The sequence below is a fragment of the Odocoileus virginianus genome, chromosome 2 (genome assembly GCF_023699985.2).
Source record: "Odocoileus virginianus isolate 20LAN1187 ecotype Illinois chromosome 2, Ovbor_1.2, whole genome shotgun sequence".
Taxonomy (NCBI): domain Eukaryota; kingdom Metazoa; phylum Chordata; class Mammalia; order Artiodactyla; family Cervidae; genus Odocoileus; species Odocoileus virginianus.
The window spans coordinates 3928805-3954693 of record NC_069675.1 but is presented as its reverse complement, the minus strand read 5'-3'; the positions used below and the strand labels follow the sequence as shown (position 1 = coordinate 3954693).

The 25889-nt window shown below is 37.8% G+C and overlaps 1 protein-coding gene across 6 annotated transcripts in view; it reads left to right on the top strand.

The window, feature by feature from the left end:
• The window catches only part of MGAT4A (alpha-1,3-mannosyl-glycoprotein 4-beta-N-acetylglucosaminyltransferase A), a 123811-nt gene that overhangs the window by 61092 nt on the left and 36830 nt on the right, over positions 1 to 25889 (top strand). For all 6 annotated transcript variants that reach the window (XR_011490534.1, XM_070474674.1, XM_070474676.1 and 3 more), the window contains 3 exons: positions 764 to 897; positions 21911 to 21957; positions 24493 to 24606. Coding sequence is in view for 5 of the 6 variants with exons in the window: in XM_070474674.1 (XP_070330775.1) it covers positions 764 to 897; positions 21911 to 21957; positions 24493 to 24606 (295 nt within the window). In the remaining variant the exon portion in view is untranslated. The remainder of the gene's footprint in view (positions 1 to 763; positions 898 to 21910; positions 21958 to 24492; positions 24607 to 25889) is intronic.

The following is a 25889-nucleotide window of genomic DNA, read 5'->3' as shown; positions in this document are numbered from 1 at the left end:
TAGACTTGACTGTAATTTTAGAGTTACAGTTGCACAAATAGTACACAGTTTCCATATTAGCTCACTTAGTTTCTATGAATATTCACACTTTTGTAGCTGTAGTATAATGATCAAAACCAGGAAATCAGCGTTAATGCTGTTAACCTCGGCTCTTACTCGGATTTTCTCATTTTATTGTTGCTGTTATTCTGTCCCAGGATCTAACTCAGGATCCTGTATTTCATGTAATTGTCAGGTCCCCTTAGTCTTCTCCAGTCAAGGACAGTTCCTCATCCTTTCTTTCCTGGTCTTGGTGGAGTATCCCCTGAGTTTGTATTTGTCTGACATTTCTTCATGGTTAGATTGAGATTATGAATTTGAGAAAAAAAAAGCCACAGAAGGGATGTTGTGTCCTCCTTAGGGCACCCATACATAACATGTGAGACATTAATTTTTAGGATGTGTTTAATATTTCTGAGTTTTAGTTGTCTCATAAAATCTGTTGTTTACACTTTACTGTCCATTTTTACTGTGTGGTTTAATGTCTTTCATCTTTGTCAGTTCTTTGGCATTATTGCTTTTCTTATGAAGAAGCCATATGGAAAAGAATTATTGTGTAATAGGTATGCCCCATATCTTTGACTATTTTTCTTTCTGAAATGTAGTATATTTTGATCACCCAATTCTTTCTATCAATTTGAGAGAGTATAATTTTGAAATAGTGTGGTTTTCCTGCATTGTCTTTGTGACGTCTTTTAATATAATTATCATTTTTTTGTTTCAGTTTCAATAGTAATGGGAATTCCTACAGTGAAGAGAGAAGTTAAATCTTACCTCATAGAAACTCTTCATTCCCTTATTGACAATCTGTATCCTGAAGAGAAGTTGGACTGTGTTATAGTAGTCTTCATAGGAGAGGTAACTATTTGTTATATATATTTATATTTTTTTACCACATATAATCTGTAGAATTGAGGTCATATTTTGAATATGCTCTTAAAAACTTTTTGTATAAAATGTGATGAGTAAAGGTTAGGTGGTCTGTTCCATCTGACAGTTAAATATAAATCTAACTTGTAATGTTTGCATTCACTTCCTTTCTGTATTCACAATCCAGGAATGGTAATATCTGTTGTCAGTTGGATGATATTATATATGTAGGTCTTTACAAACGAGTCTCCATTTTTAGCTCCAGGACCTGAACTTGGAGATGTGCATTGATGTTTTTTGGGAGTTTTGAACCCTGAGAAAGGTTTAGCCTCGGCTGGGGTTTTCATCACTTCTGTCCTCTCTGCCTCTTCTCTGTACTCCCAAGGTGCAGCCACATTATTGTGAACCTATGGCTGATTCATGTTGATGTTTGGTAGAAGCCACCACAGTTCTGTAAAGCAATTGTCCTTCATTTAAAAACAAATAAATTTTAAAAAGTCCAAAAATGAAAAGTCAAACATCATGTTAATGATAAATACTATATTTCTTTTATTTTAGTCTCCTCCAAAGATATGGGGAAAGAGTAAATCTTGAGCAAGTTTTTTAATGAGGAAGAAGCACCCTGAAATAAATATTTCCTTAGTTATTATATAGAATTTCAGAACATAAGAAGGTTTTATAACCTCATCTGATTCTGGCCCACTGATTCCCAACTTTTCAGTGTTTCCTGTCTCTTTTTAAATGAAAATGTTCTTGTTTATATATAAAGAATAGACACATGTATATTGTTCAAAACATTACAGAAATGTATATTGAAAAATTGCCTGTAATTCCTCCATATAGATATAACAACTGCCACTATTTTGAAATACATACATCTTGAGATATGAAATATGAAATACATATATCTTAAGAAATTTTTCCTGACTGTATACATATATATAAATGGAATTGTTCTGTGTATTTCTTAGTATCATGGACATTTTCCCAAGCTAAAACAGATAGCTATCACACCATCATTGTTATGGCTTCATAACATTCCACTGTATGGTTTTTAATATTCTTGATTTAATTTCTGATTGACAGATTTAGACTGTTTCATACCTTTGCTGTTTTCACACTGCACTGAGCATTACTGTAAATAAACGGTTGTGCAATTGGCTGGTACTGATGCAGGATCAATCCCTAACTGTGGCGTTCCTGGGCGAAGTCCGCATACATAAATGTTCACACCTGGGCGAGATGCCCTGCAGAAGCTGAGCTGCTCGTGTCCCTTTTCAGCAGTTTGGGGGAGAGCTTGGTACCCTGTCCCCCAGTTCTGGGAGATAACATTATTATTCTTTAAGTTTATTTTGGCTAGTTTGATGGGTAATGATATACATTGCTTTTGTTTCATTTGTCTATTTGGATTTGTCTATTGGATTAAATAGTTTATATATATTTGGGCCATTTGTATTTATAATATTATTATTTTTTAACTTATTTATTTTAGTTGAAGGCTAATTAATTTACAATATTCTGGTGGTTTTTGCCGTCCGCTGACATGACTCAGCCACGGGTGTACATGTGTCCCCTGTCCTGAACCCCCCCACCTCCTTCCCCATCCCATCCCTCAGGGCCATCCCAGTGCACCGGCTTTGAGTGCCGTGTTTCATGCATCAAACTTGGATTGGTCATCTATTTCACATGTGATAATTTACCTTTCAGTGCTGTTCTTTCAGATCATCTCACACAGAGTCCAAAAGTCTGTTCTTTACATCTGTGTCTCTTTTGCTGTCTTGTATATAGAGTCGTCGTTACCATCTTTCTAAATTCCATATGCATGCGTTACTGTACTGTATTGGTGTTTTTCTTTCTGACTTTCTTTCTTACTCTCTATAATAGGCTCCAGTTTCATCCACCTCATTAGAACTGACTCAAATGCGTTCTTTCTTATAGCTGAGTAATATTCTATTGTGTATGTCTACCACAACTCTCTTATCCATTTGTCTACCAATGGACATCTAGGTTGCTTCCATGTCCTGGCTATTGTAAACAGTGCTGCAATGAAAATTGGGGTACACGTGTCTCTTTCATTTCTGATTTCCTCAGTGTGTATGCCCAGCAGTGTGATTGCTGGGTTGCATTCTATTTCTAGTTTTTAAAGAAATCTCCACACTGTTCTCCATAGTGGCTGTACTAGTTTGCATTCCCACCAACAGTGTAAGAGGGTTACTTTTTCTCCACACCCTCTCCAGCATTTACTGTTTGTAGACTTTTCGATAGCAGCCATTCTCACGGGTGTGAGATGGTTCCTCATTGTGGTTTTGATTTGCAGTTCTCCAATAATGAGTGATGTTGAGTAGCCTTTGCTCATTCTTTTCATTTGTAAGTTTTGATTTATAAGAAATTTTCATATAAGTGAACTCTGACTGTTTAATTAACTCTGTTGTCCAGTTTGTTTTTTGCATGAGCTTTGTTTATGATGTTTTTGTCTGTTATAGAAATTTTACATTTTAATTAATCAAATTTGTCAATCATAGATTGTATATCGGTAGAAATTGGTACAATCTCTTTAGAAAGCAGTTTGTCAATAGCTGTTAAAATGTCAGGTTTCCTCTGTGATCTAACATCCTGCTTCTAAAAATTGATCCAGTAGAAACATTTGTGGGTGTTTAAATATATTCCAGCACATGACGCATTCGTACAGCTCTTAGTGTGCATTGGTAAAGTGAATAGAGAAAACGGTCTTGTGAAACAGACTGGAAACCATTTTTTAGATTAATTTTCATTGAAGCCTCCTTGCTTTACAGTGTTGTGTTAGTTTCTGCTGCGCAGTAAACGAGTCAGTTTTACGCGTGTGTGCACACACATATATCCCCTCTTTTTAGATTTTCTTGGACTTGAAACTGTTAGTAGCAGATATTTTAAGGATGGGGATTATGGGAAGAAACCACTTTATATTCCATGTAGTTTTGTAAAATTAAAACTGAGGGAAATGACTGTTTACTTTGACCGTGCTGGGTCTGTGTTGCCGCGTGGGAGCTTCTCGCTGCAGTAGCCTGCCTTGTGGGCCGCGTGGGCTCTGGCGCGTGCGGGCTCAGTAGTTGCGAGGCACGGCGTAGTTGCCCCACGGCGGTGGGATCTTCCCGAACTGAGGGTCAAGTCCGTGTGCCCAGCATTGGCAGGTGGATTCTTATCCACTGTACAACCAGGGAGGATGTAAGGTTGGAACTTTTTTGCAACGAGCTTGTATTGATTTTTATCAGGGAAAGAGCCTTAAAATTTAAAAACTGTAGAATAAAAAACTATCCTTACTCATTTGAAAAGCTGTACCCAGCTTATAGACAGAGAGAAACGCTTGCTGTTGTTCAGTCACTGAGTCGTGTCCAACTCTTTGCGACCCCATGGACTGCAGCACACCAGGCTTTCCTGTCCTTCACTGTCTCCCGGAATTTGCTCAAGTTCATGTTCATTGAGTTGGTAATGCCATCTCATCCTCTGTCTCCCCCATCTCCTGCCTCAGTCTTTCCCAGCACCAGGGTCTTTTCCAGTGAGTCAGCTCTTTGCATCAAGTGACCAAAATATTGGAGCTTCAGCTTCAGAATCAGTTCTTCCAATGAATATTCAGGGTTGAGTTCCTTTAGGATTGACTGGTTTGATCTCCTTGCTGTCCAAGGGACTCTGAAAAGTCTTCTCTAGCACCACAGTTCAAAAGCATCAATACTTTGGCACTCAGCCTTCTTTCTGGTCACCTTTCACATCTGTACATTACTACTAGAAAAAACATAGCTTTGACTGTATGGACCTTTGTTGGCAAAATGATGTCTCTGCTTCTTAATGTGCTGTCTAGATTTGTTATTGCTTTTGAACACTATGAAGATTCAGGACCATCTTGCTGTAGCTGTTTCTCTGATCACTAAGATATAATAATGCTGGGTTTGGAGTCACATGACCTGTGTTCAGGGTCTGGATTCTGCCACTGGAGCAGGTAGTTTTTTTGGTCAGCCTCAGTTTCTTCATCTTTTAAAGGGAAATAATGCCTTAGAGGTCAACACTGTTGCAGGGAGGTGCAATGAGATCACACTTTTGGAAGATACTATACCACCAGGAAAGTCCCAGTATAAAATTATTAATCACCACATTTGGTTCAACATTGGTTAAGAGTTTTCACCTAAGTGTCTGGTAGCCTGGGACTCATTTAATACTATTCCCAAATGCGTGTTCTGTGGCTCTGACCATGATCTTCTTGTAGGATGGCTCCTAATCTAGATCTCTAGCTTCTTCTTGAGTCTCTACTTTCAACTGCCGACTTGATAACATCATTTGAAGTATTTTATGGGCAGCTCTTAATCTGTCCATAACTAAATTAATCTTGTTTCTCCAAACTGCCTCTCTTCCAGGTTTCTGGTCTGCTTATTAAAGGTTCTTTACATCATAGTGTGGGATTCCCTTGTGGCTCAGCTGGTAATGAATCTACCTGCAGTGTGGGAGACCTGGGTTTGATCCCTGGGTTGGGAAGATCCCCTGGAGAGGGGAAAGGCTCCCCACTCCAGTATTCTGGCCTGGAGAATTCCGTGGACTGTATAATCCATGGGGTCACAGAGAGTCGGACATGATCGAGCAACCTTCAGTTGGCACCATGGTGTTAGTAGGTCTGGGCTGTAGTCATTCTGACGTCAGTTTATTACACAGACCTTGCATGTCCTTGGTTGCCTTTGTGATACTCCTCACCCTAAACGTTGCTTCTTCCTTTCTCTTTCTCATTCCTCCTTCAGCTCTCAGCTCATCCCTTTTATGAAACTGTCCCCTACTCTCCCATTTGAAATTAACCTAGAGTAAATTGGCCAAAGTAAATTTGTGTTTTGCTAACATTTTCAGCTTTTATACAAGTGTGAATTACCATGGGTGTACTTTAACATGTGAGGAGAAAATTAGAAATGAAAAAACTAGACATGAATACGCATAGACAGTGAAGGAGACCGTAGTCTCTTCATCCTCCTTGGACTTTCTGTTCTTCATGCTTTTTCCTTGAAGTGGGGAACCGTAAGATGCCCCTTGGGGAAGAAAGGAGAGACAGAAAAGTAATCATTTGCTGTGTTTCTATTTCTTTGTTCCTCTCTGATGGTTTTTCTTGAAATGTCCATTGGTTTAATTTGATTAGACATTTATAGAAAATTCAAGGTTTCGAACAATTGGCTGTTGGTGTGTTACTGAGAGTTCACTAACTGCATTCTGAAATTGCAGGAAGAGTAGAGAGGAATGAATTCCATGTGCACTGAAGGATCTGTGATACCAACCAAGGGTGGTATTTCTATTTCATTCTTTCATTCTTGTGTTTACTTTTACTTAGAATATAATTCTTATTTTTGTATCCCAATGATCCTTAGTTGTCTATATGCCTCCTATTTTTATGTGTATGTTTTATTATTGATTTATAATATTTTTTATTTCACAATCATTTCTATAATATTACTTCTGTCATCATTTCTGACAGAATATTTTCCTACAGTATACTCTGAATTTTAGCAAAAATTATTTTTTTATGCTCCTTTCTTATCTTTGGAAAATCCCCCATTTAATGAATCTTGTTGAGAGAAAGTATCTTCCTCCCACTATGGAAACTAAAAAATGCCAGATGTTTGCTTGACCCATTCAGTCATGTGACCTAAGCTCAGCCACGTGGCTATTCCTTTCCCGGACTTTGCGTGGTTCATTTTTTTCAGATGACATGGAAAACCCCTCCAAAGCAGGCAGATTGCTTGAAGTAAGAGGGGAATTTATTAAGGTGGCTGGATACAGGATCAGTTTATACTTCTAAATGCCAATAGCAAAAAATAGAAGATATATTTAGCAGTAATTTTCTAAAGAAGCAGAGATTGTGGACAGTGCATTCTGGTGATGGACAGTGGTGGTATTGGACACTACCGGGGCAGAGTCCAGTGCATCGACTGTTGATGGATGGTGAAGACCAGAAAGCTATGGCATTGTGACCATTCTGTGATTTCGGCTCTGGCCCCACTTTATTTCTGCCACCGTCCTAGCCTGGTTCCTCAACCTCACTGGAGGTTCTGTGAATTCTAACCAGTCATCTTTAGTAAACTGTTTTTCTAACTATTCTACCTGAGTCAATTTCTGTTGGTTCCAGCTGAGATCCTGTTTGCCTAGAAACAATCTGAAAGCCATATTTAATTTTCAAGTTCCTAAACAATAGATTTCAAGTTGTAATTCTACAACGAAATAACAAATTCATCATGTTGGAAAAATACCTAAAAGTAGTCTCTGAAAAGGTGAGTTTAGAGAATTTCTGGCTTTTCAGAGTGTTTAATATTTGGCATGAGAACAGTTTTGCTTTTTATTCAGTTTCCAGTTTTACTGTTGTATACATCCTAGTTTGTGTTTTACAGTCAGAGTGCCAGAGACCTTTAGTATGCTTTCTTTAAACTCTTTGATTTAAATTGAGTTGATAGTGCTAGTTGGTTAGCAGGCCTATGGGCAGGATTTGCAGAGCAGGTAAATTTGTAAATGAAAACAAATTGAATAATAACCAGAGAGAATTGATCCAGTTGCTATGGATTTTTATTTTTTGTTCTATATTTTACTTGCAAGGGAAAATTATTTGCTACTTAGTTAATTTTTTGGTCAGGTAATAGGATCACATGGTTTAAAAATTATAAATGTGTGTTATATACCTCAAAAAGCCTCTCCTCTAAGGCTGTTGCCCTTGCCTGTTTTTTAAGCTTTTATATTGGACATTAGCCCATTAACCGTGTTGTCATAGTTTCAGGTGGACTGCATAGGGGCTCAGCCACACACACACGTGTACCCCTCTCCCCAAACTGCCCCCCGTCCAGGCGCCACATAACATTGAGCAGAGTGCCCTGTGCTGTGTGGCAGGTCCTTGCTGGTGACCCATTTTAGATATAGCAGTGTGTGCATGTCCATCCCAAACTCCATGACTATCCCTTCCCACCTCCATCTCCCTTACCCTACCCCTGGCGACGGTAAGTTCATTCTCTTAAGTCTGTGAGTGTGTTTCTGTTTTGTAAATAAATTCATTTATATCATTTCTCTTTAGATTCTGCATGTAAGGGATGTCGTGTGGTATGTGCCCTTCTCTGACTTACATCACTCAGGTTGACAGTCTCCACGTCCCCCTCACCTGTGATGGTTGTTTACCCGTTCAGAGGTACTTCATGAGTGTAGGCGTGGATGTATTATTTTTCTCCCCATTTCTACATAGATGATATAATACTAGCAGATTTTCATATTAGAACAGTAAGAGCTACTTAGGTTTCTTGTCAGTTTTGATAAAATGCCTTCCTAGAAAGTGGTTCATTTTATAAAAGTTAAAAAATTTGCTTTGTATAGAGTGGAGCAAAGTAACTTCTGTTCTTTTTGTGATGATTTCTCCTTAATTTCTTAGTTTATGTATTTGTATTTGTATGCCCTTCTCCTTTACTGGGTTAGCTCATGGATCTGGTTTTATTTATTATCCTCTAAACCATCTTTTAGGTTTATTATTTCTCTCTTTTGTTTTCTGATTTATTAATGTCTGCTTTTAACACTATTAATTTTTTGCTTTTGTTGGTTCCATTTTATACTTTGCAAACATCTTGACCCAGATGCTACACTGATTTATTATTTGCTATTTATTATTTCCTTTTGCTAATATAAGAACTAATATAAATTTTCTTTTGAGTACTGTGTTAGCTGTATCCCATAGGTTCTAATGTGAAATGTTTCAATTCTTATTAGTCCATGATTTTTAAAATTGAAGTATAGTTTATCTATAGTGTTATAGTTTCATATGTACAACATAATGATTCAATGTTTTTACAGATTACAGTCCATTTAAAGTTATTATAAATGGCTATATTCCTTGTATCTATTAATTTCCTACCCCTACCCTGCACCATCTGTGATTTTGGTTTGTGTTTCCTCTTTGACCAAGGAGATGACCAAGAGTGTTCTTAAATTTTCTTGTTGGTAGGGGCTTTTTGTTTTTTACATTGGTTATTTTGGGGGGAAGTTTCACATTTCATTTTTAAAAACTATTTTGAAATAATCTTCAACTTGTAGGAAAATTGCAGAAGTTATACTGAGTTCCTAGAAATCCTGTAGCCGATCTCCCCAGATGTCAGCATCTTACGTGGCCATAATGGACAAAAAAATCTGAATGAACTTTTGGCCAACACATTACGTCCCCAAGAAAGCTGGTTCCTTTTTTTTTTTTTTTTGGAGAATGGTAATAGAAACCAAGACCTGGGTTCCAGATATGCTCCTTGTTCCTGAGGAATCATTGCTTCTGGTCTTTTCAGTGGCCAGAGCTAGGAAGTATGTGTATTCATACCTACACAGGCATTCACACATATGTACATCTGTGTACATCCTGTGTGCATCTATTTGTAGGTACAACCCAATACCACAGGATTTATTCTAGCCTCCAAAATCGTTCCTTAATTTTATCTCTTTTTCTCCAACGATGAGAAGTTTGGTCCTCATGATTCATAGTGTATCTACTTACTTGGTACGTGTGCTCAATTGTGTCCGACTTGCAGCCCCAGGGACTGTAGCCCACCAGGCTTCTCTGTCCATGGAATTTTTCAAGCAATACTGGAGTAGGTTGCCATTTCCTACTCCAGGGGATCTTTCCAACCTGGGGATTGAACCCGTGTCCCTTACATCTTCTGCATTGGCAGACGGGTTCTTCGCCACTAGCTCCGCCTAGAAACCCCATCTACTTATTTGTGTAGCCTACCTAAACCTGTTGGTTAAAGTTCATTTTCTCGTTTTCCTCAAGAAAGGTTCGTGTGAGGAGTTTTTTTTTTTTTTCCCTTAGGAGGTTAGGGGAGTAGTATAGTGCTGTTGCTGAAACTAGACAGATGTTATTCCAGCTTTCTTATTTTTTGCTACAAGTAATCCATATTTAGTTTGATTGCCCAAAAGATTCCTTTTCAGTTTTAAAGCCTACTAATTTTGCTATAATATGTCTTGATTTTAACCACTATGTGTGGATCATTTTCCCTGGCACATGACATATTCTTTAGGTATATAGAGTCAGGTCTTCTTTAATTTCCAGAAAGAACTTTTGAATGATACCTTTTATTATGAAAACTTTAAGACATACAAAAAAATTGATAGAATTTTACAGTAAATACCTATTTACACATTACCTAAATTCTACTAGTCTTAGTGTTTTTATTTATCACATCTCTATTTATCCATCACTATTTGAACCTTACCCATTAAAACATTTGGATGGTGGTGCTGAGCTTTTCAGAGTTCTTTGTATATAATGGATGCCATTCCTTTGTAAATACGTGATTCTGTGAGTGTTTCTCCCAATCTGTGGGAGTCTGTGCCTCTTTTTGCCTTGTCTGAGTGAGCACAACTGTTTCATTTTGTTGAAGTTTACTTTATCAGTGTTTTTTGTTATGATTGTTGCTCTCCATGACTTAAGGAACCCTTGCTTCCCCCTAAATCATAACGATTTTCTTCTCTGAAAAATTCACGCTTCAACTTGTGCTTTAGGTCTATAGTCCATCTAGTGGTAATTTTTTGGTCATGTTAAAGTTCATTGTTTTTTATATAGATGTCATTTACTCTTGAACCAGGTATTGAAACACTTTCCTTTCCCCATCGGATTTCTTTGGTGCTTTGGTTGAGAATCCAGTGATCCTCTAAGTGTGGGTCTTTTTTTGTTTTATCCTGTTGATCTGTGGGTTGACCCTTATACAAACTCCTCACTCTCTTAATGACTATAACTTTGAAGTATTGAAGTCAGGTAAGTTAAGTCCTCCAATTCTCCTCTTTTCAAGATTATTTTAGATACTTTAGGTCTTTTGCATTTCTGTGTATATTTTAGAATCATTCCAATCATTTTACTATCTGCAGTTGCTTCACAACAGCTTCAACTGGGTGTGTTTTTCTTTTAAATTAATGAGGAAGTATTTGGTCCTTATTTCTCACCTGTTTTGTGGCTGTTGACGTAGTTACTTTTGTTCACAGGTTTTGTTGAAGCTCTTCTTTCCTTCTTTTATTTTTCCATAGTTGCTGTGTTGGTTCCTTCTTTGTGAATCATCATTGAGGGAAATGGCTTTTTTCTCTGGACTCCTGATTTATAGGAAGAGGAGGCTAATTGGTGATTTGTTTTATTTTTTTGATCAAAGACCATGCCTTTGTAACTGCCACAGAGTCTGACTGCTTCCTGCAAATATAGCTAGTCTTCATGATTCTGCATGGAACCAAACTGGGTTCCTTTTGAGTTTGAGTATGTTGGTTGTTAGTTTTGGTTTACCGAAAATGGAGCTTGCAGTCGTGCCTGTCTCTCATTGGTGAGTGTGTGATGTCAGCGCCGTGTTCCTGCGTCAGCTCTGCGTGAGAGGTTCAGTCTTTGCTGGTTAGACCCTTCAGTGTGATTTCAGCCAGGGCTTCTGACCTGAATGCTTCAGAACCTCCTTCCACCCCAAAGCACCTGATGTGTGCAGTGTCCTCAGAAACAGTGGCCATCGCTAGACTTAACATTTTCTCACACTCGCATCGTTACCTGTTTGTCATCTTTTTCTATAGAGGCAAAAGAATAGATTTCACTCTAAGTATTCTTTCACTCACTGAACTAGTATTTATTGAAGTACTAAAATGAGGAAGGTACTGGAGGAGATTTAAAAAAATCCATTAGACAGTAGATTGTGCCCTTAACTTGTAGTCTAGCATTATACCAGAAAACTTTTTTCTGTACCCTTTTCTTTTTTTGACAAATTTGTTTTAGTTATATATGCACAAAGCTAAGTGCATTTAAGCTATATACGCACAAGAGTCCAAAAGTTCCTCAAGGTTTATTATACTAAACAGCAATCTCCTATCTTCATTCTTCCTACCCCACCCCGATTTCGCTTCCTTTCTGTTCCCCACTTCCTCCCGCTCTGAGACCTCCAGCTCACTGGCCATCAGGTAAAGTAGAAATACTTCTTGTTATGCTGTTCAGTTGATTGTCAGTTCTTTGAAAAGATCAAAGATAACTCTTAGTTTTATTGCCTTTATCATTTCTATATTTTCATTTTATTTTTATTTAATTACTTTTAACTGAAGTATAGTTGAATTATGTTAATGACTGCTGTATAGCAAAGTGACTCAATGATACATATATATATATATATATATGTTCTTTTTCACAATCTTTTCCATTATTGAATATAGTGCTCATGCCTTTTGCAGACTTGCTGATGATCTGCCTAGTTATTAGTTGTTTCTATCTTGAATTTAAATCACAGGTAACTAACTGTCTTGGTGCTTCAGAAGTATTTTTGGCCTGTAATGTTTTTAGCAGCTAGATTTTAAGATGTTGGGCTTCCAAGGTAACTCAAACAGTAAAGAATCTTCCTGCAGTGTGGGAGACCTGGGTTTGATCCTTGGGTTGGGAAGGTCCCCTGGAGAAGGGCATGGCATCCCACTCCATTATTCTTGCCTGGAGAATTCCATGGACAGAGGAGCCTGGTGGACTAAGTTGATGGGGTTGCAAAGGGTCAGACACGCCTGAGTGACTAACACACACACACACACACACACTTATGCATTGATTATAAATCACACAAATGCTTATCAGGAAGAAAGAGTGTGTGTGTGTGTGTGTATCTATATGTCCTATAAAAGTTGCTTGTAGTTATTTACCGAAACAGTGGTGTTAGACTTATCATTGAATGAAACAAAGCATCTGCCCAATGAAACTTACATTGTCAAGGACAGATAAAAAGGCAAATACATGTCAATAATATGTTAGATGGTAGTGAATGCTGTGGAGAATAAATCAGAGTGAATAATAAAGGAAGTACCAGGCTGCCAAAGGATGGATTATTTGAGTGAGCAGGACCTTTGGGCAAAGACCTGAGGGTGCCGCAGCTGAGCAGTCCAGTGGACTCACAGTGTGTGCAGAGGCCCTGGGCTGAGAGTGCTGCTTGGCGTATTTTGTGGACCAGCCTGTGTGGAGAGGCCTGTGTGACTGCAGCAGAGGTCAGGGGCTCAGCGGTGGGCAGCAGGTGGAGGAGTGGGCTGGCCCAGATCGCTTAGGACTCTCCAGGCCATCACGAGAATGTGACTTTTACCCTCAGTCAGAGAACTGACAAAAAGTTTTCATTTTTGGTAAAGAGCCACATGACAAATGTTTTAGGCTTTGCAGGACATTCTGCTCCACTCTGCTATTGTAGCCCCCCAAACAACCAGAAGCAATATGTAAATAAAGGGTGGGGTTGTGTTCCAGTAAAGTCTTAGTTTATGAAAACAAAGAGTGGGTCTATTTTGCAAACTGCTGATATAGAAAGTCATTTGAGAGCTTCAAGTAGAAAAGACGCCTGACTGGCTTTTTTTTCTTTGAAGGCACTTTTTTTGTTGTTCAGTTGCTCAGCTGTGTCCGACTCTTTGCCACCCCATGGACTGCAGCATGCCAGGCTTTCCTGTCCTTTACCATCTCCCAGAGTTTGCTTAAACTCATATCCATTGAGTCAGTGATGCCATCCAACCATCTCATCCTCTGTCACCCCTCTTTTCCTCTTGCCCTCAATCTTTCCCAGCATCAGAGTCTTTTCCAATAAGTCACTTTAAAATACTTTATTTGGAAATAATTTTAGAATTACAGAAAAGTTGGAAAAGTGATGCAGAATATCCCCTTCACTGCACTGACTCTAATGTTAATAACTCACGTAGCCACATTCAAATGATTAAGACCAGGAAATTAACCTTGACATAATGTTATTAGCCAAACTGTAGACATGATTCAGATTCCATGTTTTTCCACCTAAGGTCATTTGTCTATTCCAGCGTACAAGCCAAAATATCACATTGCATTTAGTTATTTTGTTTCCTTAATTTCCTTCTATCTGTGACAGTTCTTGATGCTCTTGAACTGTGGTGTTGGAGAAGACTCTTGAGAGTCTCTTGGACTGCAAGGAGATCAGTCTTGGGTGTTCATTGGAAGGACTGATGCTGAAGCTGAAACTCCAGTACTTTGGCCACCTCATGCAAAGAGTTGACTCATTGGAAAAGACCCTGATGCTAGGAGGGATTGGGGGCAGGAGGAGAAGGGGACGACAGAGGATGAGATGGCTGGATGGCATCACCGACTCGATGGACATGAGTTTGAGTAAACTCCGGGAGTTGGTGATGGACAGGGAGGCCTGGCATGCTGCGATTCATGGGGTCACAAAGAGTCCGACACGACTGAGCGACTGAACTGAATTGATGACAGTTCTTAAGTCTTTTCTGTGTTTCATGAACTCGGAGACTTTTATTGAGTTGTTCAGTTGCGTCCAATACTTTGTGACCCCATATACTGTAGCACGCCAGGTTACATGTCCTCCACTATCTCCCAGAGTTTGCTCAAATTCATGTCTGTTGAGTCAGTGATGCTATCTAACCATCTAATCCTCTGCCACCCCCTTCTCCTTCAGTCTTTCCCAGCATCAGAATCTTTTCCAGTGAGTCAACTCTTCATATCAGGTGGCCAAAGTATTGGAGCTTCAGCTTCAGCTACAGTCCTTCCAATGAATATTCAGGACTGATTTCCTTTAGGTTGACAGCTTGACTATTTTAGAAACTACAAGCTAACTGTGGTACTTGTTACCTTCATTGGTAGATCTGCAGTTTATTATGAGCTGTCAACCCCTTGTGGCACATGCCTGTCATTTTAATCCTTTTGTCACTTGCACACATTGTCTTTCTGGAATTCTCACTGGGTCCCCACCCAGCACACATGCAAGGGCACCGTCATTTTCTGTGCAGCAGTCAGCCTCCTTTTGGAAAGTCTGTTCTGCACTCTCCAGCTGCTGTCTTCAGATTTCCCTTCCTGCAACATGATCTGGAAATGTCTCCAGGTGGAAGTCGGGACAATCGTGATGCTCAGTTCTCTCTTGGAGAATTCCATCCTGCACAGTCTGCTGTCCACTGTCTGGGAACAACTGGATCATATATTTTGGCCAGCTTTTTTTTTTTTTTTTTTTTTAGCCAAGTGGCTTGTTTTTTTTAATTTCTTGTATTTGAGTTTCTTTTTTTTTTTTCCATTTATTTTTATTAGTTGGAGGCTAATTACTTTACATCATTACAGTAGTTTTTGTCATACATTGAAATGAATTAGCCATGGATTTACATGTATTCCCCATCCCAGTCCCCCCTCCCACCTCCCTCTCCACCCGATCCCTCCGGGTCTTCCCAGTCCACCAGGCCCGAGCACTTGTCTCATGCACCCAACCTGGGCTGGTTATCTGTTTCACCCTAGATAATATACATGTTTCAATGCTGTTCTCTTGAAACATCCCACCCTCGCCTTCTCCCAGAGTCCACAAGTCTGTTCTATACATCTGAGTCTCTTTTTCTGTTTTGCATATAGGGTTATCGTTACCATCTTTCTAAAGTCCATATATATGTGTTAGTATACTGTAATGGTCTTTATCTTTCTGGCTTACTTCGCTCTGTATAATGGGCTCCAGTTTCATCCATCTCATTAGAACTGATTCAAATGAATTATTTTTAATGGCTGAGTAATATTCCATGGTGTAAATGTACCACAGCTTCCTCATCCATTCGTCTGCTGATGGGCATCTGGGTTGCTTCCATGTCCTGGCTATTATAAACAGTGCTGCGATGAACATTGGGGTGCACGTGTCTCTTTCAGATCTGGTTTCCTTGGTGTGTATGCCCAGAAGTGGGATTGCTGGGTCATATGGCAGTTCTATCTCCAGCTTTTTAAGAAATCTCCACACTGTTTTCCATAGTGGCTGTACTAATTTGCATTCCCACCAACAGTGTAAGAGGGTTCCCTTTTCTCCACACCCTCTCCAGCATTTATTGCTTGTAGACTTTTGGATAGCAGCCATCCTGATTGGCGTATAATGGTACCTCATTGTGGTTTTGATTTGCATTTCTCTGATAATGAGTGATGTTGAGCATCTTTTCATGTGTTTGTTAGCCATCTGTATGTCTTCCTTGGAGAAATGTCTGTTGAGTTTTTTGGCCCATTTTTTGATTGGGTCATTTATTTTTCTGGAGTTGAGCTGGAGGAGTTGCTTGTATATTTTTGAGATTAATCCTTTGCCTGTTGCTTCGTTTGCTATTATTTTCTCCCAATCTGAGGGCTGTCTTTTCACCTTGCTTATAGTTTCCTTTGTTGTGCAAAAGCTTTTAAGTTTCATTAGGTCCCATTTGTTTATTTTTGCTTTTATTTCTAAAATTCTGGGATGTGGGTCATAGAGGATCCTGCTGTGATTTATGTCGGAGAGCGTTTTGCCTATGTTCTCCTCTAGGAGTTTTATAGTTTCTGGTCTTACATTTAGATCTTTAATCCATTTTGAGTTTATTTTTGTGTATGGTGTTAGAAAGTGTTCTAGTTTCATTCTTTTACAGGTGGTTGACCAGTTTTCCCAGCACCACTTGTTAAAGAGGTTATCTTTTTTCCATTGTATATCCTTGCCTCCTTTGTCAAAGATAAGGTGACCATAGGTTCATGGATTTATCTCTGGGCTTTCTATTCTGTTCCATTGATCTATATTTCTGTCTTTGTGCCAGTACCATACTGTCTTGATGACTGTGGCTTTGTAGTAGAGTCTGAAGTCAGGCAGATTGATTCCTCCAGTTCCATTCTTCTTTCTCAGGATTACTTTGGTTATTCGAGGTTTTTTGTATTTCCATACAAATTGTGAAATTATTTGTTCTAGTTCTGTGAAAAATACCGTTGGTAGCTTGATAGGGATTGCATTGAATCTATAGATTGCTTTGGGTAGTATAGCCATTTTGACAATATTGATTCTTCCAATCCATGAACACGGTATATTTCTCCATCTGTTTGTGTCCTCTTTGATTTCTTTCATCAGTGTTTTATAGTTTTCTATGTATAGGTCTTTTGTTTCTTTAGGTAGATATACTCCTAAGTATTTTATTCTTTTTGTTGCAATGGTGAATGGTATTGTTTCCTTAATTTCTCTTTCTGTTTTCTCATTGTTAGTGTATAGGAATGCAAGAGATTTCTGTGTGTTAATTTTATATCCTGCAACTTTAATGTATTCATTGATTAGCTCTAGTAATTTTCTGGTAGAGTCTTTAGGGTTTTCTATGTAGAGGATCATGTCATCTGCAAACAGAGAGAGTTTCACTTCTTCTTTTCCTATCTGGATTCCTTTTACTTCTTTTTCTGCCCTGATTGCTGTGGCCAAAACTTCCAAAACTATGTTGAATAGTAGTGGTGAGAGTGGGCACCCTTGTCTTGTTCCTGATTTCAGGGAAAATGCTTTCAATTTTTCACCATTGAGGGTGATGCTTGCTGTGGGTTTGTCATATATAGCTTTTATTATGTTGAGGTATGTTCCTTCTATTCCTGCTTTCTGGAGAGTTTTAATCATAAATGGATGTTGAATCTTGTCAAAGGCTTTTTCTGCATCTATTGAGATAATCATATGGTTTTTATCTTTCAATTTGTTAATGTGGTGTATTACATTGATTGATTTGCGGATATTAAAGAATCCTTGCATTCCTGGGATAAAGCCCACTTGGTCATGGTGTATGATTTTTTTAATATGTTGTTGGATTCTGTTTGCTAGAATTTTGTTAAGGATTTTTGCATCTATGTTCATCAGTGATATTGGCCTGTAGTTTTATTTTTTTGTTTGGCCAGCTTTTTAGTTGTTTATTATTGTTGTTCAGTCACTAAGTCATGTCCGACTCTTTATGACCCCATGGACTGCAGCACGCCAGGCTTCCCTGTCCTTCACTATCTACTGGAGTTTGCTCAGACTCCTGTCTGTTGAGTCAGTGATGCTATCCAGCATCTCATCCTCTGTTGCCCTCTTCTCCTTTTGCCTTCAATCTCTCCCAGAATTAGGGTCTTTTCTAATGAGTCAGCTCTTCATATCAGGTGGCCAAAGCATTGGACCTTCGGTATCCATCCTTCCAATGAATATTCAGGGTTGATTTCCCCTAAGATTGACTGGTTTGATTTCCCAGACTTCCCAGGCAAGAATACTGGAGTGGGTTGCCAGTTCCTTCTTTAGCTGATCTTCCCAACTCAGGGATTGAACCCACATCTTCTGCATTGGCAGGCAGATTTTTTTTTTTTTTTACCACTTAGCCACCAGGGATGCCCTGTCCATTTGTGATGTCCAGTATCAAATAAGAATTTATTATTGTTATCCTGCATGCCAAGGAGCCAAAAAAAGTGACCCATAACTGGAAGAAAATGTAGCCACTAGGAGCAAGGATAGAGGACTTCAGCAAAGCTATCAACGGAATGATGGAAAGCCAGCAGGGGTTATTTATTTATTTATTTATTTATTTATTTATTTATTTTTTCAGCAGGGGTTATTTAGAAGGTAACCATAAAAGGTGGCTGATAGCATTCTTATTTCTGTGGCCTATTTTCATTACTACCTGGTGGCCTGTTTGGCTAGTTCAACCTTTCTATCTCACCAGGACTCACCCAGTATAGCATTGCGAGCCCAGCCGTCCTGCTCAGCATCTCATTGATCCCATACTCCCAGGCTGTACACGTGTATACTAATAATAGTATATTATACCCTCTAAAATATATCCAAAATAGAAAAATTTAAACCTTGACGTATTCCAGTGGATTATCTTACACATACCCTGTCTAAGGGTTTCCCTTGTGGCTCAGAATTTGCCTGTAATGCAGGAGACCTGGGTTTGATCCCTGGGTCAGGAAGATTCCCTGGAGAAGGGAATGGCTACCTACTCCAGTGTTCTTGCCTGGAAAATCCCATGGACGAGGAGCTTGGCGGGCTACAGTCCATGGTGCTGCAGAGTCAGACGCGACTTAGCACCTGAGCATGCATGCACTCAGAGTTTGACGATACGGATATGCTGTGGATATAAATATCCCTGCTTATGGTGTAGACACTAAGTAAATAGTTGTGAAATAGAATGAGTAGAAGGTAGTAAATTTACATATGTGTGTGTGTACTAAGTTGTTTTAGTCGTATCCAGCTCTTTGCAACCTAATGGACCGTAGCCTGCCAGGCTCCTCTGTCCATATATAAAGACATTTAAAAAATGTTCTTTAAACATAAAATTAGTTTTTTAAAGACAGTTTTTACCTTCAAGTGATTTAGAATTCAGTCTTTTTAATTTTGTGTTCTTTTTGATCTAGTGCTTAAAATTTCTTCTTTTCATCTGAGTAACTGTTTTATAGCTGGTACCTGTTAAAATTCTCTGACATTTGAAATGTTTATTTTTTCATAGGAGGTTGCCTCTAACATTCTGTTTTATTCATTAGACCATTATAAAGAAGTTTCTATAATTTATTTGTAGAAGTATCTTTTTACTCAGACTTCTGTTTCACATATTTGTTCTTTGCAGTATTACAGAACACAAGAGCTATAGCATATTCAAAAGTGATATGATATTTTATATATTAATTGAGTTTAATCAAAAGTTTCTGTGAAATATTTTGACTCTCACAATTTCCTTACTGCCATGACATTTGGCAAAGAATAATTTATAAATTATTGATTTAAGATAAAGATTGGAATTTGTTACTTTCATTTCATCTAATTTATACACTACTGGTAAAATTGATTCTTAAGCCAAGCATATATGTTGATGAATTATTACGTATATGTGACTTTACAGTGGTGAATTGTCAGTATTAGTGACTTATTTGAACCTACTTCTATGCTTCTTAAACTTTTCCTTATATATCCCTAAGAGAAGCTGACCCATAGTTCAGTATGCACAGTCTGAAATCCTTCTTTTTCTACATTGAACTTTTTTCTTGGTTTAATGTTTTTTATTTTTATTTGGAATTCACATAACATACAGTTCACCTATTTAAAATCAGAGTTCTATAGCCATCATCTCAATCAATTTTAGAAGATTTTTTATCACCTAAAAAAGAAATTTTGGCACCCTTTAGCCATTACTCATTAATACTGCTTTCCCTCTAGGCTTAGACACTAATTAATAGACCACTAATCTACTTTCTGTCTCTGTAGATGTTTTTTTTTTTAAAATTCTGGACAGTTTGTAAAAGTACAGTTATAAACTATGTGGTCCTTTGTGACTGGCTTCTCTCACTTAGCCTAGTGTTTTCAGGGTTCATCCATGTTTCAGTATGTATTTATACATCTTTTGGTTTTAATTAAAATAATTTTGCTTAACCATAAAAAAGACTTGATATTCCAAGAGGGGGAAATGCTCTTTCTTCTTTTCAATGTATGTCTACTGTTTTCCGCCACCTATCTCAATCATATCTTACATACCCTTGGAATAAACATATTTCAGTGGTAGATTCAGAGATGCATTCTGATAATTGGGTAACAGTATTACCTTTTAAAAAGTCTTCTTGTAGGACTTCCCTGGCAGTACAGTGATTTAAGACTTTATCTTCCGGTGTAGGAGGGGTGGGTTCCACCCCTGGTCAGGGAGCTAGATCCCACAAAGCCTCTCAACTTAAAATAAAACAACAAAACAGAAGCTGTATGTAACAAATTCAGTAAAGACTTTAAAATTGTCCACATAAAAAAAATATTAAAAAATCTCCACAGACCTTTATAAAAAAGATTTCAGGAAGAAGGTTCTTTAAATTTAAAGCAATGAAGCCTCCAAAATCTCAAAGACTATATAGTCCTTTAAATGAATCTTTTGCTAGTTAATGTCAGTTAATGTGCAACATAAGGGTTATGTGTACTGTTAGATATGGCTCACTTGCATTTTGTGTTTTATTATACATTATATGATAGATCTGTGTTCACATAAGCCTATGCCTCTTGGACGGCCTCCTGGGATAGGGAGCTGTTCTTCTTTGTCTTGTATTCCCATTTCCTTGGATAGGCAAATCCCTGGCTCTTAATAAATGCTTATCAAATAGAATTATTAGTAAACTCACTAAAGGTTATACAAACCAGAATTGATTGTGTTCTCCAAAATCATAGCCTGATGAGTGGCGAGGTGTGTTTGGGTTTGTGTAGGGGAAGGACGGAGGGTTTTGAGTTGTGTGTTGGTTGTATTCCCGTAATTCTTTGTTAAGAATTTGAAGGCTATGTTCTTAATACGTTGCCTCATTCTTATGTCTTTAGCAATAAAATAGGAGTTACTTTCAATGAATAGAAATTACAGTTGAATACTTTTCCAAAAAGACTTCCCCTAAAACTTTTTTTTTTTTTGATTCGGTGGTTTTGTAATATCCAGGCTTAAAGCTTTATCTTTTCAGGTGTGTTTTGTTTTCCTCAAGTATGAAGTGTTTTGGCAGTCTTTGTAACATAGATCATACTATATATATCATTGATTCCTTTTAACAATTGAGCATTTTAAGCTGTCACTGTAGTTAAAAGTGTTTGGGAGTATTGGCTGTCCACTTGTATATACTTTAGAAGTTGACAGGTTTGTTAAACTTTTTTCTGATTTGTTAACACACTCTTGACCTGGATTCTCATTATCAGCCTAAAAATAAAGTAATAACGGTAATAAAGAATAACAGAGCTTTTTATTACCTAGCTTTATCATTTAATGTCATAGTCTCTGAGATATTATCTCCTCCCACTCTTTTTTTCTTTTAAATAGGGTAGGAAACTGAGGCTCGGCATAGTGACTTTAGATTACATAGACCGGTAGCTCGGGAGACAAATCTTGAACCTAGATTTTATGATTCCAAGTGGAAATTCTTTCCCTATTGCGTGCTGTGTCTGGTATTTATTCACTACTTATAGTTTGGATGTTGCAGAAGTAGAAATAGTTTCTGTGCTCACTTTTTTCTACTGAATTGAACGGAGATACAGACAATTGAAAGCAATAAAAACTTAAGAATCTGCTTATTGTATTGGTAAGTACTCAATAATATATAGCAGGGCCATAAATTAGAGTACAACTTATGCAAATCCCATAAGTTGTCTGAAAATTTCGTGTTTCCAATGAATGTTTTAATCGTTTATTTAACTTTAAGTTCAGATTTAAAAGTTAAATCAAATGTGAAATAAAGATACAAAAACATAGAAACATGAATGTTGGTGTAATTTTTTTTTCTCTCCCCCAGACAGATACTGATTATGTAAATGGTGTTGTAGCCAACCTGGAGAAAGAGTAAGTTCTTAATTATGGAATTGAAAATATTTTAGTTACTGTGATCTCTTGCTTTTTGTGAAAAGAAAATACCTTCTTTTATAGTTCATTTTTCTGTGGAGTTCAGTGTTCATTAGACCACCTACCACTGGTCTTTTAGATATAAATTATCATACAGTATATGTATGTATATCAGGTTACTTGATGGGATACATTGATGTATTTCATTATAGAAAAGACTTGAATGTCATATATAACACTATCAAATAACAGTGTTTAACCTCAAAGACAGTGAGTAGAGAGAGAGGCAACATTTAAAAAAAACTAAGATCATGGCACTTGGTCCTCCCACTTTATGGCAAATAGAAGGGGAAAAAGTGGAAGCAGTGACAGATTTTATTTTCTTGGGCTCCAAAATCACTGCAGATGGTAACTGCAGCCTTGAAATTAAAAGATACTTGCTCCTTGGAAGAAAAGCTATGACAAACCTAGGCAGCATATTAGAAAGCTGGGACATCACTTTGCCGACAAAGGTCCATCTAGTCAAAGCTCTGGTTTTCCCAGTAGTCATGTATGGATGTGATAGTTGGACCATAAAGAAGGCTGAGTGCTAAAGAATTCACGCCTTGAAACTGTGGTGCTGGAGAAGACTCTTGAGAGTCCCTTGGACTGAAAGAAAATCAAACCAGTCAATCCGAAAAGAAATCAACCCCAGATATTCATTGGAAGGACTGTTGCTGAAGCTCCAATACTTTGGCCACCTGATGCAAAGAGCCAGCTTATTGGAAAAGACTTTGATGCTGGAAAAGATGAAAGGCAAAAGGAGAAGGAGGTGGCAGAGGATGAGATGGTTAGATAGCATCACTGACTTAATGCACATGAATTTGAGCAAACTTTGGGAGATAATGGAGCACAGAGGAGCCTGGTGTGCTACAGTCCATGGAGTCACAAAGAGTTGGACACGACTTAGCGACTGAATAATAATGACACTAAATGATATCACTTAAATCTTTCACCCTCTGTTTACCAAGAGAAAAATTTTCTGCTGTCAGGGCAGCTAGTCAGGGAGCAGTTTCAAACCTCAAGGCTAAATAATGTCTAAAATTATGCAAAGGTTTATTAATAGTTTATTGTGAGTGGAGCACATAGCAGGTAATAGGTGGACAGCTTAGTAAGTTGCAGATACCATTGTTCTTGTTCAATCGCTGAGTCAAGTCTGACTCTTTGCAACTCCATGGACTGCAGCACACCAGGCTCCCTGTCCTCCACTGTCTCCCTGAGTTTACTCAAAGTCCTGTCCATTGAGTCGGTGATACTGATAGTTTTCATAATACTGCCCTTGTAGAGTTCATAGTGATATCATAAAATTAGTCCTGCCACAGGTTTCTTGATTAAAATGTATCTGTTGTCGCCCCCAAAAGACATATCCTTTTATGTAACTTAGGCAAGACAAAAGAGAAGCCAAAGAGTTTGCCAAATCTAGGCTAATGTGGCTCTATCTTTGGCTGTCAGTATGCTAAAACCAGAGATTTTTTACAAATATATGCATAGTTCAGGATTAAATTGTGCTTTTGTTAGATTTTCCCTCAATTGCTCAATTTCTTGGCAGCCTTTATACAGTCGCAAATTGGTGTAGGATCCTTAAATATAGGTACCAGGCCGTCATTGGCCCCCCTTCCCACAGACCACGTGGGCTGGTCTGAGGGGCTTATGCACGGATTCTGTTGGTTCCTCTCTGCCTCGGTGGGCAAGGAAACCAAGCCCAGGACGAAGGGCGGTGAAGCACCGGGAACCTTTGTGCAAAGACAGGTAGCTGTATTTTGTGGAGGTTTGCAAACCTGGAGTAAGGAAGAAGGCAGATGCAAAGCAAATTACATTTGAATCAGTGGAGATGAATTTTAAAAACATTAGAACAAATTTTCCTATCCTTGCATAACCTGCAGACATCGAGACATAGTTTCATGTACCCTCACAGGACAAGATCACCCCCAGGTGAGAAATACTAGTTTAAAATGACATACAGTCTGTATCCCGCAGCCTTCCTGAAAATGGAAAAAAACTGGTTTTGCTAATGTATGTGTATGTTGGTATACATACACATTCATTAGGTTGTTTTTCTTTCTTATTTTCTGTGGCATCTTGATTGCTTTTTAAGAATTATGATTTTTATACATGTAAATCCATGGCTAATTCATTTCAATGTATGACAAAAACCACTACAATGATGTAATTAGCCTCCAACTAATAAAAAAAAAAAAAAAGAATTATGATTTTTTTAGGACTTCAGTCCCTGCAGTTGGCCTGGAATTTCTCTGCTATGCTAAGGATATTAGTATTTTTACTCTGTTTGAAGCATTATTTAAAAAAAAAAAACCTCTGCTATTGGAAAAATCTATATTTTCCAGAAATGAATCAATGATGAGCTGCTTCACTTAACACATTGTGACTGTAGCAATATACTTTACTGGTGTATTTTTCTGCTAAATACCTAAGTTGATCATTGAGATATAAAATCCCACAGAACTTCTATAACTCAGCCAACCTTTCTCATGACAGATTTCCTAAAGAAATCAGTTCTGGCTTGGTGGAAATAATATCACCTCCTGAAAGCTATTATCCTGACCTGACAAACTTAAGGGAGACATTTGGAGATTCTAAAGAAAGAGTAAGGTGAGCCTGTGGTTTTTAAAATCTCCCACCTTTGTGAGTATAATGTGTCGTAAATGTCATCCTTGTTTATCAGAACTTTACTCATTTTGAAAGTGAAAGTCACTCAGTTGTGTCCAGACTCCTTGCAGCCCCATGGACTGTAACCTGGCTCCTCTGTCCTTGGAATTCTCTGGGCAAGAACACTGGAGTGGGTAGCCATTCCCTTCTCCAGGGCATCTTCCCAATCCAGGGACCCAACCCAGGCCTCCCACATTGCAGGCAGATTCTTGACCATCTGAGCTACCAGGGAAGCTGGTGGCTTCATTTTAGGGTTGAACTAATTAGTGAGAGCTAATGCCTTTTTGATTACTTGGTTGGAATTTCTGTGGAGTTCCTGATGAGAGGTTGAATTTGGTCAACTTAATGAGTTTTATAACTGTGCTGCTCTGTGCTGTTGTAACTTTTCTTAAGAGTATATTCAGTATAACTCAAAAGTTAGTCCAGATACCTCATGTCTGTATGAAACATAAAGGAGAACTGATTCAATGATACCTCATGTCTGTATGAAACATAAAGGAGAACTGATTCAGTAAAAGTGATAAAAACAGTAATAGTCTTCTGCAGAATCATATTGCAATAAATAAAATAGTCCATTAATTTATCTCTAAATCTCTAACATTGAAGGAGTTAGAAGCTTTCCATGTGTTGTTGTTAAAAACAAAGTAATCTAAGAGATATTAGCATCATTTCTGGATTGTCTATAACCAGAAAAAAGGACAAAAATAGTGTTTTTGGAAGAGATTTATTGTATTTCTTGAGTTGTTAATTTGTCACAAAGACAGATATGTCTCTATAATTGGTTAATTGTCTCTAAATAAATATGTTACTTAAAACATTTAGGATTGAGTTTGTTTAAAAAAAGAAAACCCAGTGAATAGACTCTTTAAATTCAGAACAGCTTATAAGTTATTTTCTGAAGAAGTTTACTTAGTGGTTCAGAACTTTAGTTCTATTGTGTGTGTGTTTTTGTTTTTTTAACTGGCTTTTAAAAAATCACTTCTCTTTATTCAGCATTGATCAGTGTGTTTCTGTAGGCTGCCAAGAATTCACCAAAAGGACCTAATATTGTAAATTTTAATACAATGTTTTAGATTTTTTTAAAAAACATTTTTACCTATATATGAAGCACTAGTTCTTGGAGACATTAAAATATTACTGACAAGGGGGCCTGTGGTCAAGAAAAATTGGAAAATATTGAATTAAAAACTTTTTTCAACAGATGCTATTTATTGCTGAATGTTTCA